At 43.3% G+C, this 16,313-nt stretch overlaps 1 protein-coding gene and 1 long non-coding RNA gene across 2 annotated transcripts in view; one reads left to right on the top strand and one right to left on the bottom strand.

The window, feature by feature from the left end:
• LOC127491322 (uncharacterized) overlaps positions 1-16,313 on the bottom strand; it is an 84,940-nt gene that overhangs the window by 53,617 nt on the left and 15,010 nt on the right. The window lies entirely within an intron of this gene.
• Positions 2,390-8,373, top strand: LOC138843012 (spermatogenesis-associated protein 31D4-like). Its single transcript, XM_051846822.2, has 4 exons — positions 2,390-2,625; positions 3,337-3,382; positions 3,905-3,965; positions 4,246-8,373. Exons 1-4 carry the CDS (start codon positions 2,440-2,442, stop codon positions 8,321-8,323), a joined length of 4,371 nt encoding a protein of 1,456 aa, XP_051702782.2. The 5' UTR covers positions 2,390-2,439; the 3' UTR covers positions 8,324-8,373.

Genomic DNA, 16,313 nt, shown 5'->3' with positions numbered 1-16,313 from the left:
CTCCAGTGCCCTGAACATCTTTAGGGGCTTACACTGCCACACCAAGGGTATGCAAACCAGAGGGGGAGTTTAACCCCATATCTGGAGTCTATGCCTCAGGACAGTGCCAGCATCCAAGTATCTGCAGATGCTAGTGCTGAGAAATCTCAGCATTTGTATTTCTCAAAGCTGACCCCTGCAGTGAGGGTGGACTTCACAATGTATCTAATAACAGGTCCCATCTGGCTAACAGAAGTCATGTTCATTTACCAGGAAACAAAACCAGTTGCATTTTAATCTTGCATTCCTCATGGCTACTAGTTGTCCCGGAATAGAGAGCTTGCAATGTCTCTCAAGTCCTAAATACACAGTGAGTGATTTGGCTGCCCCCTAAACATGGCTAACATTGGCCCACTCTCCCTGGAAATGTAGGGATGCAAGGGAGGGCCTTACTTCTAATAGGGAAGGAAGTTTTGGCCTCTTGGTGTCCAGATGTATCAACTAGATAGCAGAAATGGCTGTTCAACCTTCCCTCTTCCAAAGACATCAAGTAACAGAGTTGGGCCATAGGCATCCATTCAAAGGCTTCACAGTTTAAGAAAGACAGGAGTAATTAGGAGGCACTTCAGAGCACAGCTGTCATGACAAGATCTGAGTAAATGCATAGGAAAATGGGTGGGGGTAGGTGCGTGGATTTGGAGTGATTTAAACCTGACAACAGAAGCCTGAATAAATTGTTACAAGAAGTGTATTTTAGACATTTGTAGGGTGCTTATATAGAGCACACCTTCTAAACCATCCCCTGCCCACTCCCACATTGGCAAGGCACTGTAAGATCACTTTTACTTGGTCCACAAAAGTGATCAGGATGGGGACTGGCAATGTGGCATAGCAGGTAAAGCCAAAACATGCAGTGCCAGCATCCCATATGAGCATCAGTTTGAATCCCAATTGCTCTTCTTCTGATCCAACTCTCTGCTATGGCCTGGGAAAGGAGTGGAGGATGGCCCAAGTCCTTGGGCCCCTGAACCTGCACCTGCATGGGAGGCCTTGAGGGGCCTTCTGGCTCCTGGCTTCGGATTGCCCCAGCTCCAGCTGTGGCAGCCATTTGGGGAGTGAACTGGCTGATGGAAGACTTCTCTCTCTGCCTCTGCCTCTCTGTAACTTTGCCTTTCAAATAAATAAATAAATCTTAAAAAATGAAAAAAAAGTAATCAGGATAGTCTGCAAAGATTAGATTCTGTTCCAATAACCTGACTCTCCTAAGTCCCAGTCTGCCACCAAGGACTGAGGGGATCAATTGTTTAGCGCACTGTTACCCTTCCTTGGTTTGAAGGAGTCACACATCTATTGATCTTGAGGCCCAGTACTTTAGAGTTAGAAGTGGCCTTAAAACAACAAATTGAAGCTTGAAATAAAGTTTGAAAAGATTTTAGTTTTTAAAATACTGGGTTGATTAGTCAAAGGATTATTTGTATATAGAGCATGTCTCAAAAGTCTTCATTCAGGACTGGTGCTGTGGTGTAGTAGGTTAAGCCTTCGCCTGTGGTGCCAGCATCCCACATGGGCACTGGTTTGTGTCTCAGCTGTTCCTCCTCCCATCCAGCTCTCTGCTAATGGCCTGGGAAATCAGTGAAAGATGGCCCAAGTGCTTGGTCCCCTGCACCCACATAGGAGACCTAGAAGAAGCCCCATGCTCCTGGATTTCAATAGACCCAGCTCTGGCTGTTGTGTCCATGTGGTGAGTTAACCAGTGGGTACAAGACCCCTCTCTGTCTCTTCCTTTCTCTCTGTAACTCTGCCTGTGAAGTAAATATATAAATAAATGTCTTCATACAGTTTAAGCTATACTAACCAGAAAAATAAGTGCTAAATATAGTCCAACATTGCTTGAAGTCATTATATATATTTATTTTACACTTATGTGTTTTGTGCCTGTTGAATTATGAGCCCCTCTGAAGACAGTAAAGGCTGAAACAAACAAAATAGTACTTAGCATTCATAAGACTAAACAAGTAAAATGAACCTAAATTTTGAATCTGGGTTGGTGTAAGGCAAAAGCAGTATAGCAGGTGGATTCGGTGATATATGTGATCTTAAGAGTATACATGTCTGGGTACAAGCAAAAATTCAGACTTTCAAGGCTGTGGAATTGGTGAGCTTTAAGTCAAGGGCACCTAATAGTAAAATGGACTCAGGTCACATGTGAATTATAGATAGAAATTTGACATAGGATAGGGGAAAGCATGGAGTTTGAAGATAGAGTGAAAGGGCTGGGCAAGCAGATCTACTGGGCTCTAGGAAGGGGCGGGGCTGTGGGCACATCATGATGTCATCCTCTCTAGCCTCAGATTCCCTTTGTGACTCATAATCTGTGATGCAGAGCTGGAACTATATAGTCAAGGGCTTGAACCCTCAACCCTCAGTTGTCTCTCAGCAGCATTGCGATTCAGATAATGGATGGAGTACGTCCTCTCATTTTTGAAGAGCCATTCTGAGCTGTGGCTGAGCTTCAGCTCTATTTTTATTGATAGCAGCCTCAACTACACTCTTATTAGTGGGTTGCAGTTGATCTTTTTGTACCTGAGCTACCTGGTATTAAAGCTATTTTTCACAACCATCTGGAAAAAGAAGACCACCGAAAAGGTAAGGAACCACGGGTGAACTCCAAGAAGGATGTTGATGTTGCTGTTGTTTCCCATTTCTGTTCTCTCATATCTAAACGAGTTTGGTTTCCTCAGAGAGAAGCCAGAGATGGGAAGTCTGAGGAAGGACACAGCACCACCTTCCTTTGGGGCAGAGGCTAGGCAGGGATGGGTTTGGGGGGAACAAAGGCTTACAAGTGAAGCTCACAGACCACCTGTCTGGTATGGTGGAGGTTTCTAGGATAAAATCCAACACTCTGCTGCAGTCCTGTTATGGCTTCACTAGAGAATTTGGCTTCTCTGACGGAGGTCATTCCTCCTCACACTTGACCATGAGTCTCATTCCCATGTCAGGTGTCCCTCCATCAAGCCTTCCTTTCTGTTGAGCTGAGCAGGAGAGCAATGCTAAGTGTCTGAAAGAGGCTGGAGCCCGAGTTCTGTCCCCAAAGGACATGTTTATCTGAGGGATTACAGATGGAACAGTTGGACTCAGATTCTGTGCCTTTTTGAGCATGGACATTTCACTGAAACTCTGCATCCCATAGACAAAATTTTCTTTTTAAAGAAGGAAAAAATAAAAATATTGGATCACCTGTAAACATTAGTAATGTAAGTAATACATGTTTATAATTTAAAATGAAGAGACATTTGGGGTGGTAAAAAGAGGAAGAGAAGTGAAACTAGTCTCTCATTCTTTACTTTTTGTTCTCAGTGTCGGGGTACAGCCAAGAGGCGGCGGAAAGGTGGAACATTTAGAGGTAAGATTCTCTGTTCACATTGATCTTTGCAAGGGTGATCCTTCCTGTTTTAGATCCAGGGCCTCTGAGAATGTCAGTTGCTATATACAGTCTGTCTGCGAAAACAGAATACTCAGAGGAGAAACTCCTGGAAAAGACAGTCATACCTGAGACATTTCTCAGAGTTCTTCCTTAGCCCATCTGTGGGCAGGAATCTGAGATGCATGGACAACAGTTACTGCCCAAAATGTGATGAGGTGAGAAATAAGTATGGACTACTAGTGTCTTGTAGTCAGAACTTCAGTCCCCTGCCTTTATAGATGCCCTTTAACTTCTCGGGTATGCACATTCTTCACTGAGTGCTTTATAAATATTGCCACATACACATGTGTTATTAATATTATCATTGACAATCTTTCCATAACTACTGATTCTTGGAGCATTCAGAATTTAGTATCCCCAGGGGCTCTCATAGAGGGATTCCTATATGATTCTTATTGCTTCTACTTTCATTACATATGTTCTACTTTCCTGATGTCCCAGGTTCAAGGATTAACAAGAAAGAAGCAGAGGAGGGATGGAAGCTTCTTTCTGTTTTGAAAAGGTGATTAATCTTTCCTCTTTTTTCCTGGTCCCCCTTTTTTTTTAAACATGTTCCATATATTCCAGGGATCAGTGAAGCCTGCCATTATGATGTGAGGCAGGTAGCCATAGGAACGGAATGTGATAAAAGCCTCAGGGAGGGGCTACAGAGTTAGTGTGACATCACAAATGTGAGGTGATGGGAACAGTAGGCTTGGGCTATCCCTATCCCCACTAGGCCGGCAGAACCTCCTTTCCATGTTCTGGTCTTGACCACAGCCTTTTCTTCCTGTTTCCTGTAGACCCCAGAGCCAACATCAAGATATCACCAGTTTCCGTCACCTGCTGTGTCCAGACCCTCACTGTACGGTGTGTAACAGAGTGGCTGCCAAAGTCAGTCGACTGCTGTCGCTGGGGAAACTGATAGATGATACTTCCTCTGTGCATTATATGGCTTCCTCAGCTTCTGTGATTAAGACCTCATTGACTGTGACATCTGACCACTCAAAAACTCATCCAAGAGGCCAAAAGTCAGCCTCTTTGCATGTGCCATCTCCACCTCCCCCTTCTACTGTCTCACTTAACCATGTTGCTTCTTTACCTGATTTACTGTCCCCCGACCCACCAGCTGACTCAGTACCATCAGAGCCTATTCCTCCCTTGGCTTCAAAACTCCCAGTGGACCCTTTCCCACCCCAACCTGTTGCTCTTTGCCCTCCCACACCACATCACTCTCAGAGATCAGATCATGATCTGCATCCAGAGATTGCTCTGTCTGTAATGAATAGCCCTGATGGGTTGTCAACTGATATTCCAACAGTCAGTGAAATTGACCATTCAATGCCAGAATCATCCTGGCAGCAGGACGAGGTCAAGGATGCCAAAGACTTGTCCTCTTCCAACGTAGAACAAGATAGTATCAAGCATGAGCTTGTTGATGGCCAATCTTCTGAGACCTCTTGCACAGAATGTGCATCCAACTTTGTAGAACCCACTAACTGCTTGTTACTCAGCCATGACAATCTGGCACTCTTGGAGAAACAAGTAAGAAAGAGGGGTGACTTCCTGATCCAGAAGGAAAGGGAAAATAAAATGCAACCATTTCTAAAACAACTTAGTTCAGACCACCAACTGAATACTTCAGAGTCAAGTGCTGATAGACATGAGTCAGCAGTCAGTCCAGACCACCAACTGTATATATCAGAGCCAATGGTAGAGTCAGATGCTGATAAGCATGACTCAGCAGTCTCCCTTTATTTTGGAAACAGCAAAGGCAAACCAGAGGAGCTGCAGATGAACCAGCAATACTTTTGGGGTCTTCCATCTTTGCACAGTGAGTCCTTGTGCTCAATTATCCGTCATTCAGATGACTGTCCCTCTACTTTGGTCATCTTTAATGGAATCTCCAAAGCTTCCACATCTCAAGGATCTTTAGGACTTTCCAATTTCCAACCTCTGATCTTGCCTGAGATCCAAACTCAATCCTCAACTAAAACTGTCTCCCAATCACAGTCACAACATGCTACTCCGGCACAGTCTCAGTCCAACCTTCAATCTCCAATCTCAATGTTACCAACATCTCCCGATTTCCAGCTTAGGATCTGTGGAGTGTGCTTCCATAGACCTCATAATGAGGCACAGTGTCTCATGCAATCTGAACTTCATCAGCTAGAATACAATGTGCTACAGAAAGAACAGGAACGTTTGTGGGGTTTACCCTCTGTGGTCAAAACATCTCGGGAATACCTTTGTCCTCCCCCTCCCAATGTTTCATTGGTGAGCCAGTCCTCCAAAATCCATGTTCCAATCTCCATCATTCCTGGAGATTACCCTCTGAGCAGTGAGCTTCGTAAGAAATTTGAGTACCACCTTAGAAAGAGACTCATTCAACACCGATGGGGCTTACCCCGCAGGGTCAATGAGTCTCTGACACTGATTAATCCTGAGAGAGATGTTCCTGAAATACATGCATCAAAGAGTCTTCACAGACTCAAATGGATATCTTTGTTGAAGGAACAGAGTAGCAACAATTTAAGGAATTCTGAATCGAGCCAACTTTCAATCTCCGATGAGACAAGCTCAGAAGAGTTTCAGTCAGATAACGAAGAGAAGGACCATCAGAGACACAGCCGAAAGAATGGCCCTAGTGATCATCTATTGAGTGACCCAGAAGGATACTCAGATAAGAGTTTAGGGTCTGACTCTGAGAAAGATCAAGGAAGTCATACAGTGAGTCTGTATGGGAATGATTCAAGGGCCTCAGGGATAAGTATAAATCAGAAACAACTAGAAAATGCACTCAAAGAACATTTAAATAAGAAAAGTGAAGAAATAAAAGAGGGTAGACTTCCTGAGACTGTTCATAGTTCATGGCATGCCCTTAAGCAGACAATATCTTTTGCTGAGAAATCTCACAGTGAAAAACAGATAGATGGGGCATCATCTGTGAGAAACTTTAACTTGAACACTTCCCAGGAGATTTATTTCTTGGCTTCTGGCAAACTAAAGATGCTGGAAGACCATATAAGCAGTTTCTACATAAGGATGAAGTATGGCCTTCCCACCAGGGTCCTTGAATCCATACACATCTTCAGTAACAGAGAGGACTCATCTTCTTCCTTAGGCCATTCCTGTTGTTCCTCCCAAGATTGCCTTAGTTCTGGGATGCATTCCAAAGTTATGGTATCCAGGTCACTCGGTAGGAGCTCTACAGCTTTGTGTAGAGACAAATTGAAGATGAGAAAGTCAGCACCCAATCTGGATCATCTGCTTCCTGCTGAATCACCTGTTAGGAAGGGAGGACAGGGGGACCTGAGACCACTGTCCCCGAAGGGAAAACAGGAGCTTTATGGCAGACAGAGTTGTCCGTGCATCACAGACAAAAAAATTAAGAAAGAGACTGGACCAGACAATAGACACAGCCCAGTGCTGGTGTCCACAAGTCATGATGGGACTGGACCTGAGCCAAAGGATAAGAGAGTGAGTTCCAGCAACAAAGAAAGGCTTCAGGCTCCCAAAGTAAAGACTTCAGAGTACTTCCCAAGGTTTAACAAGTCTAGAGAGATATTTAAGGCAAAGGAGCTCCTTGCTCCTCGATCAAAATCTGCCAGTGCCTTGACAACCAGCAAGTCAGGGGACTCTGCAGCAGTAGATGAGAAAACAAAGAAAGAAAAAACTACCCTGGCTACTGAAATTCCCTCACCAACATCAGTTTCCCAGGATCCTAAACTATCAGACTTTAGAAAGCACTTGCTGAGTGAATTAAAGTCGAAATTGGAGAACAGGGATCATAGCCCTGTTCAAGGCCAGTCCACAGATACGGCTGATGCCTCAGATAACTTGATTTCCAAAACCTTGCTGACTAGTGCCCAGGGTGTCTCCAATGGGAACATGGCAGGTTCTCAGGTTATGCATGTACATTTGGACAACACACCAGTCAGCATGGAACAGCATCAGGAGCCCTGGGTCCCTAAGCATATCTTGCAGAACTGCTGGGATAAGAATGTCCCTCCAAATTCAAAGAGACTGCATCATTTGCGACCAAAAACAGGAGAGCTTGGTGAAGGGGATGCAGGGTTGGGGACACCACAACCCAGTAGGAAGAGCTGCCCTGGTCAAGACAGGGCATTAAAGAAGATGCTTGGAAGCATATCTTCCCCAACCTCGTCACTGAAGGATCAGCCTCCTCCTGAAAATCTGTTCCAAAAACAGATAAAAAAATGTTTGCAATGGATTTGTCCTAGCAGCACAAACAAAGGGCAAGAAAGTTTCCTTGGAAAGGGGACTTCCCCACCATCATCTGTGCAGAGCCAAAGCAAAGTTAATAGTAGAGCTGCCTCTACTGGCAACACCAAAACTCTGCAAGTGAAGACACACATTGGCAAGGTGTTAGATGTGAAACCAGGGAGTAGCCATGGTGTCAGAATCACCTGCCCCCAAGAATCACGTTTCTCTCCGACAAAGCCTGTGAAAACTCTTAAGGCACAATTGCAGGCCCAGGCAGATACTGTCCAGGGACATCCTTTTAACTATAAAGCTTCTTCCTGTAATGTGAAAAGTACCAAGACATGTAGCCAAAAAGCACCCTTGGCTGACCAAAATTACCCATTGAAGAATGTACTGACCACAGACAGGGTGAGACGGTCCCAGAAAGTTGTGGCATTCAAGGATCAGCCACTATCACAGAGGCATCTGGCATCCATGCCCAACAAAGAGTTCCTGCCCCATCCAAACCATACCTGCAGGCATCTAGCCAGCCAGGTGTCTCAAACCACACCTACATTTTCTGAAGGCACTGTATTGGGAGATCTGTCTCTACTCTTCAAACATAAAATGCTCCTGCAGCATTTCCAGGGTGGAAGATTTCTTCCTCCAAAATAGTTTATCCCTTGTTGAACACACTGATTTTCCACAATAAATATTCTAAAGATTGTTGTCTTTTATGTGTACTATTTTGGAGACATGGGATTTAAGTAACATAGGGTTTATACCAGTCCACTGGAGCTCTAGGGGGATGGTTATCAAGTGCCCCTTAAGGCCCTTCCGTCCCCGGAGAAGTCTGAGTACATGTGCTGTTTCCTAGTCTGTACGATAGTTTGGCAGCCCATATACCCACCCCCTCACTGACTATTTCTTGGCCTCTGGAGGAATAAGGGAGGTAAGTCATCATATCTGAAGAGGGTCAAAGTCACATATCTTTTCTAGAAAATTGTGCTTAATCTTATTTTTTTAAAAGACAATATTGTCAATGACTAGAGCATGACACAGGTGAGTGAACTTCACCTCAGGCGTGGTTGAAGATTATTGCCATAGTAGACATGGGACTGATTGGGTTAAGGTCTAGGAACATTATTATTGTTGGTTGAGAATCTGTCATGAGTGGTATAGTAATGCATTGGGAAACCATACTTTGGGGCATTGATGTTTTCCTACTGGAAAATAAGCTTATGAAGGTAGCTCCCTGCCCTGGGTATTTCTTCAGGTTGGCTGAATTGATTACATTTTTGCAGGGTAAAATAATCCCCTAGATATTGGTGGTGGGAATGTGGAACAGTTACTTAACTGCTAGGGCAAAGTAAGGTTGAATGTAAGGACAAAATTCCTTAGAGTAAGTGGGAAATTATGGGAAAAAAATGAGTAGGAGAGAAGAGATGACCTTTCCAATAGAAGGAAATTTATGTCCCCTTATCCCCACCTCATGATCCTTTTCTACTATCCCAATCTGACCCAGGCACCACTTCCATAGGGCTGATAAGGGGCTGCAGAGATTACTCATGCTACATCAGAAGGTACATGGTGCTCTTCTTTGAGTGCTAGAATTGTATTCACAGGGCTGTTGTCATCATGGCATCCCTTTAGGAAAGCTGGTTTTGGTGCTGACTTTCTATTCACACATGACAACTACTGCCAGATCTGCCCTTAGTGTATCCATCACCTATCTAGTTGGAGATGCCACCTTTGATCTTGGTGAGGTAATGGAGTTATGATGGATTCCCCCAGAATACCTCTAGGCCATGATCAAGAGGTGAATACTGGTCGATGAATCAGGGTAACATATTTGAGGGGCCTCCTTGCACTGCCAAATAATGATCTTTTTGACCAAGACTGAGCATATCTGTACCCTTAAAATAGGGATCTAGAAGGATGGACCCTCCACTTACACAAACTGGGAATCAAAATTGGATGAATGGGGCCAGCATTGTGGAACAGTGTATTAAGCTACCTGTTGTGATAACAGCCCATATCAGAGTGCCAGTTCTAGTCCTGGCTAGTCTACTTTCCATGCAGCTCCTTGATAATATGACTAAGAGGGTGGCAGATGATGATTAAAGTGCTTGGGCCCCTGCCACCCATGTGGGAGACCCAGATGGAGATTTGGGCTCGTAGCTTTTGTCTTGCCTAGCCCCAGCCATGACAGCTATTTGGAGATTGAGCCAGCAGATGGATGATATGTATCTCTGTCTCTGTTTCATTCTATAACTCTGTCTTTATTTTTAAAATATTTGTTCATTTTTTTTAAATTAAGAGCTACAGAGAGGGAGGGAGGGAGGGTGGGAGATAATCTTCCATGTGCTGGTTCACTCCCCAGATGGCTCCAAGAGCCAGTGTGAGACCAAGCTGTAGTGAAGAGCCAGGAGCTTCAACCATGTCTCCTGCATGGGTGGCAGGGTCCAAACAGCATTCTCCACTGCTTTTCCAGGCTATTATCAGGGAGTTGTATTGGAAGTAGAGTAGCCAGGACATGAATTGGCACCCATATGTGATACCCACAGTTTACCTTCTAACACTACAACACCAGCCCCACACTCTGCCTTTCAAATAAATGTTAAAACATTGGATAATTTCCTGGAAGGCACTTAAGATAGTTTTTATAGTAAAATGTTGGAAATTCTTGGTGTCAAAATAAAACAAAAAATAAAACATGTTCACTGCAGCCCCTCACTCAACCATACTTCTATCTTCTTATCCGGAGTTATGCCATTCAACCTGCATTGTCTGGAGCTTAACATTGCAGAATCAATGAGGATTCTGTGGAGGTCCTGGGATGGTAAAAATGTGGGATGAGGCCCATGGCAAGGAACTGGAAGAGGTGGAGATCAGTGGAGGAACTAATATCCATGTGGATTGACAAACCAGTAACTTGGAGACCTCTACTCTCCCATCTAGAGTCTTACTCCAGTTAAGTTACTGCCACACCCCAGAGATTAGCACTGGGAATGTCTTTGCCATATGAAGTATTATAGTGTGACCCTTTGACCTCATCCCTCTAACTTTGCAGCATACATTGTATATTTGTCAACTTTTGAACTCTGGGTCATAATTTTTCCACTTATTCATCTACCCACCAGCCTCATGCCCGCAGTTCCTCCCTCTTTAAGCAAATTTTATTGTCTTATTTATTGTCTTATTTAAAAGGCCCCACTCCAAATGACTCTCATTCAACCTACTTTTATATTTCCTGTCTGGTAATATCCCATTTCTCTGGCTTTTCCAGAAAAGCATTCCTATAAGTGACTGATAACTATTGTATTAATTTTATGATCAACTCTTCTGCTTCTATGGGCAGCTATAGCACTGCCTGGAAATAATTTATTCATTCATTTCACAAATCATTATCCTACTCTATGTAACAGTGAACAAATAAAACAGAACTTAAATCACCAATTCCCTTCATGCTCTCTTCCATTCTACTCAAAACCATTTGAGATCTCCTACACTTTGCTGAAACTTTAAGCTCTCTCTCCTTGGTCAGCACATGTGTTGGACTCACCATTTACAGAGTAACTAGAAGCTACCTCATAGAAGTCTTCATCAAAAAACTCCTTCCTTCCTTCCTTCCTTCCTTCCTTCCTTCCTTCCTTCCTTCCTTCCTTCCTTCCTTCTTTCCTTCCTTCCTTCCTTCCTTCCTTCCTTCCTTCCTTCCTTCTCACAGAAAAAATCACTTTCCTTCCACAGTACTCAACTACAAAGGAATTAGACTTCTAGAAATGTCTTTATTGAGAGATAACTAAACTCTGGTCTTGATGGATTGATTTACACATGCCAGAAATCCTTACTGCCTCCTTCCTCTCTTCATGAGGCACTCAATATCTTTTTCTTAAAGCTTTTCATCACAAAGATGTTTAAACATACACAGAATCAAGTAGAATAATGTGATTCTCCATGTACCTACTCTACAACTTTCAGTCACCATTTGGCAGGTGTGATGTACCCCATCATTACACTATGATTAATGTGTAAAGTCAATTTAAACATTGTTCATTCATCTCTTAGAAGGTATGTTATTTGCCTTATGTAAATGCTCTCAACATTTGTTTGATATTTGTCACATGAGGAACATAGTTAACCACAACAAATGTAAACACGATTGGTGATTAAAACACATTGAGCTGGCCAGTGCCTTGGCTCACTAAGCTAATCCTCCGCCTGCGGCGCTGGCACCCCGGGTTCTAGTCCCAGTTGGGGCACCAGTTCTGTGGCACCGGATTCTGTCGCAGTTGCTCTTCTTCCAGTCCAGCTCTCTGCTGTGGCCGGGAATGCAGTGGAGGATGGCCCAAGTGCTTGGGCCCTGCACACGCATGGGAGACCAGGAGGAAGCATCTGGCTCCTGGCTTCAGATCAGTGCAGCGCGCTGGCCATAGCGGCCATTTGGGGGGTGAACAATGGAAGGAAGACCTTTTTCTCTGTCTCTCTCACTGTCTAACTCTGCCTGTCAAAACAACAACAACAAAAACCTCATTGAGTTTTGTAGCTTTTGGCAATCAGTTCTGCTCTGTCTTCTAGTTAATCCTGAGAAGTCATTAGAAGGTATTCCTACCCCTACTCCATACAGAAAGTAATCTTACAGAACTAATTCAGTGCATAGTATTACAGTTCCTTAACCACACAGACAACATAACATTAAAAGGAACTGAAGTAGGAAACAGTACAGGTGGACAAAACCCTGAGATTGCTATGAAAATGTTTTCAAATATTTAGAAGAATTTTTTTCCTTTTACATATTTAAAAAAAGTTATTTTGCTTCCAGTTATACTTGGTAGATCAACTATACTAATAGTTCATGTCCTTCCTAAAATGCCGCTAAAAGTAAAGGATTATAACAGAAGTTCCTTGACTTCATTACTCATAAAGGAAGTAGAAAACCACTATGAAATGCCACTTCACACCTACTAGAATGACCACAATTGAATAATCATATAACAGGGGTAGGCATTTGGCACAATGAGTTGAGGCACTTCTTGGGATGCTACCATCCCACACCTGAGTGCTTGGTTTGAATCTGGCTCTTCCACCTCTTTTTTTTTTTTTTTTTTAATATGTGTTTCTTGTGGCTTTTTTTTTTTTAAGATTTATTTTATTTATTTCAAAGAGTTACAGAGAGGCAATTATCGAGAGGTCCTTCATCCGCTGGTTCACTCCTCAGATGGCTGCAACACCTGGAGCTGTGCTGATCTGAAGCCAAGAGCCAGGAGCCTCTTCTGGGTCTTCCACGTAGGTGCAGGGGCCCAAGGACTTGGGCCATCTTCTACTGCCTTCCCAGGCCACATTATAGAGCTGGATAGGAAGAGGAGCAGTAGGGACAAGAACCAGTACCCTTACGGGATACTGGCACCCCAGGCCAGGGCTTTAACTCGCTGTGCCACAGCTCCAGCCCCTCTTCCACCTCTTATCTAACTTCCTGCTAATGTGAACTCTGGGTGGCAGCAGGTAGTGACTCAAGTATTTGGGTCCCTACCACTCACTTCAGAGATCTGGATGGAATTCCAATCTCTTAGATTTGGCTTGGCCCATTGTTATGGGCATTTGGGCAGTGAACCTGCAGATGGAAGATCTCTCCCTATATGTTTCTCTGTTTCTGTTGGTCTGTCTCCCTGTCTTTCAAATAAAATGAAAACAAAAACTGGAAAAAAACAGATAATAAGGTTTGAGAAAATGTAGAGAGACACATAGTCTTACATACTGTTCAAGAGAATGAAAACAGTGTGTTTTGGAAAACAGTTTGACAGTTTTTTAAAATAGTAAACACAGAGTTGCCATTTAAGCCAGCAATTTTTCTCCTAGGCATCATACACAAGAGAAATTAAAAATTATGCACACAGGGAGCCAAGATGGCGGAATAGTGAGGGCGCGCACCGATAGTCCGGGAAAATTTAGTTTAATAAAAGGGGAGTTACGGTAGCCGCAGAAAATAGAACCAAACAAAAATTGCAGGGGAAACCCTTCTGAATGGAGCAGGCGTGAATCGGAGGACCTACTGGGAGAACAAGGTCGCCCACCGCGCGGAAGCCAAGTCGCGGGACCCAGCCGCAGAAGCCCCAGGGTCTGCGCGACAGTGCTCCAAGGAGAGTGCACGCCACACAGAAAACAGCAGGGAGACTTGAGACGCTCAGGGCTCCGAGTCCACACATCGGCGCTGGAAGGGGAGGTGAGCTCAATAACCCGAGACATTGGTGGGGAAACGGGGGTCAGAATCTAGAGGGGGGCCGGAAAGTGCAGCAAACTCACTACCGGAAAGAAGGAAAAAAAAAAAGCTTCGGGTTTCTCTTCCCCCTAACCTTGCAAAGGTTACAAGGCTGCAAGACTTGAAGAATTCCCAAGAGACAAAGAGCAGGCCTCCTCTTTGGATTTACATATCAGTGGGGGAGAGTTAAGGAACTGAGTCACTACAATTCAGTAGCCTAGGCAACCCAGTGGGAGTCCAGAGGAGCCAAAGACTGGAAGCTAAATACCATCAATTCTGCACAGCCCTGCCCTGCAGGGTTACTTACCCCCTGAATAAATAAAATAAATAAATAAATAAAAAGAGAGAGATTTACCACGCATAACCTGAGGGTGTCACCTTTGCACACCCTTAACCAGGAAGAACCAGGCAGAGCTCTCAGGCCGCACCCATCTCAAGCCTCTAAGGCTCCTCCAACAGCAGGCAGTCCACTTAACACGGACACAGTATAAAAAAAAAAAAAAAAAGAAAAAAAAAAAAAGCGCACAGTGACGCAAGAAGAATTAACTATGCCGAGTAACAAACACAGAAATAGAGGGAGCAAGATCAACGATGACACTATGATGCCTCCAAATAAGCAAAACACCCCAAGCCAAGAGTATGAAGATGATGAGATAGAAGAAATGCAAGATACGGATTTCAAAAAATTTATGATAAGAACATTTAGAAGTTTTCAAAAGCAAATCCTTGAACTACAGAAATCCTTAATGGACAAGATTGAAAATCTCTCTCGTGAAAACGAAATTTTAAGGAAGAGTCAAAATGAAAGTCAGAAACTAGTAGAACAGGAAAGTGTTATAGTGAAGAGAAATCGAAATGAAGAGCTCAATAGATCAAATGACAAACACATTAGAAAGCCTTAAAAACAGAATGGGTGAAGCAGAAGAGAGAATATCGGACTTAGAAGATAGAGCACAGGAAAACATACAGTCAAACCAAAGAAAAGAAGAGGAAATTAGAAACCTGAAAAATATTGTTGGGAATCTACAGGATACTATTAAAAAAACCAACATTCGAGTTCTAGGAGTTCCTGAAGGCATGGAGAGAGAGAAAGGATTGGAAGGCCTTTTTAGTGAGATACTAGCAGAGAACTTTCCAGGTTTGGAGAAGGACAGAGATATCCTAGTACAGGAAGCTCATAGAACCCCCAGTAAACATGACCAAAAGAGATCCTCACCACGACACGTGGTAATTAAACTTACCACAGTGAAACATAAAGAAAAGACCCTAAAATGTGCAAGAGAGAAACGTCAGATTACTCTCAGAGGATCTCCAATCAGACTCACAGCTGACTTCTCATCAGAAACCCTACAAGCTAGGAGGGAATGGCGAGACATAGCACAGGTGCTAAGAGAGAAAAATTGCCAGCCCAGAATATTATATCCTGCCAAGCTCTCATTTGTGAATGAAGGTGAAATAAAGACCTTTCATAGCAAACAGAAATTGAAAGACTTTGTGGCCACTGGTCCGGCCCTGCAAAAGATACTTAAAGATGTGCTACACTCAGAAACACAGAAACACGGCCATCAATATGAAAGAAGGGAAAGGAAGAACACCTACCAGTAAAAGAGCATGGGAAGCTCAAAGCATATACTAGAAAATATTTCCGGGAAAATGGCAGGGCAAAGTCACTACGTATCAATTGTCACATTGAACATTAATGGTCTGAATTCTTCAGTTAAAAGACACCGTTTAGCTGACTGGCTCACAGAACACAACCCAACTATTTGTTGCCTACAAGAAACACATCTCTCTAACAAAGAGGCATGCAGACTGAAAGTGAAAGGTTGGAAAAAGATATTCCATGCCAACAGAAACCAAAAAAAAGCAGGTGTAGCCATATTAATATCAGACAAAATAAACTTTAATACAAAAACTGTTAAGAGAGACAAAGAGGGACACTATATAATGATTAAGGGTTCAATTCAACAGGAAGATGTAACTATTATAAATGTATATGCACCTAATTACAGGGCACCGGTCTATTTAAAAGATATGTTAAGGGACTTAAAGGGAGATTTAGATTCCAATACAATAGTACTGGGGGACTTCAATACTCCACTCTCAGAAATAGACAGATCATCCGGACAGAAGATCAACAAGGAAACAGCAGATTTAATTGACACTATTGCCCAAATGGATCTAACAGATATCTACAGAACTTTCAACCCTACATCTACAGACTTCACATTCTTCTCAGCAGCGCATGGAACCTTCTCTAGGATTGATCACATACTAGGCCATAAAGCAAGTCTCAGCAAATTTAAAAGAATTAGAATCATACCATGCAGCTTCTCAGACCACAGCGGGATGAAGCTGGAAATTAGCAACTCAGGAAACCCCAGAAAGTATGCAAACACATGGAGACTG

The sequence above is a fragment of the Oryctolagus cuniculus genome, chromosome 1 (genome assembly GCF_964237555.1).
Source record: "Oryctolagus cuniculus chromosome 1, mOryCun1.1, whole genome shotgun sequence".
Lineage (NCBI taxonomy): Eukaryota > Metazoa > Chordata > Mammalia > Lagomorpha > Leporidae > Oryctolagus > Oryctolagus cuniculus.
Note: the sequence above shows the minus strand (reverse complement) of the source record. Positions and strands in the feature narration are given on the sequence as shown.

Excerpts from the sequence above, each read along its gene's own strand:
- LOC138843012 (XM_051846822.2), top strand. The coding sequence starts at position 2,440 with ATGGAGTACGTCCTCTCATTTTTGAAGAGCCATTCTGAGCTGTGGCTG. Across the intron at positions 2,626-3,336 it reads AAAAGAAGACCACCGAAAAG|TGTCGGGGTACAGCCAAGAG; the intron begins GTAAGGAACCAC and ends TTTTGTTCTCAG. Across the intron at positions 3,383-3,904 it reads GAAAGGTGGAACATTTAGAG|GTTCAAGGATTAACAAGAAA; the intron begins GTAAGATTCTCT and ends CTGATGTCCCAG.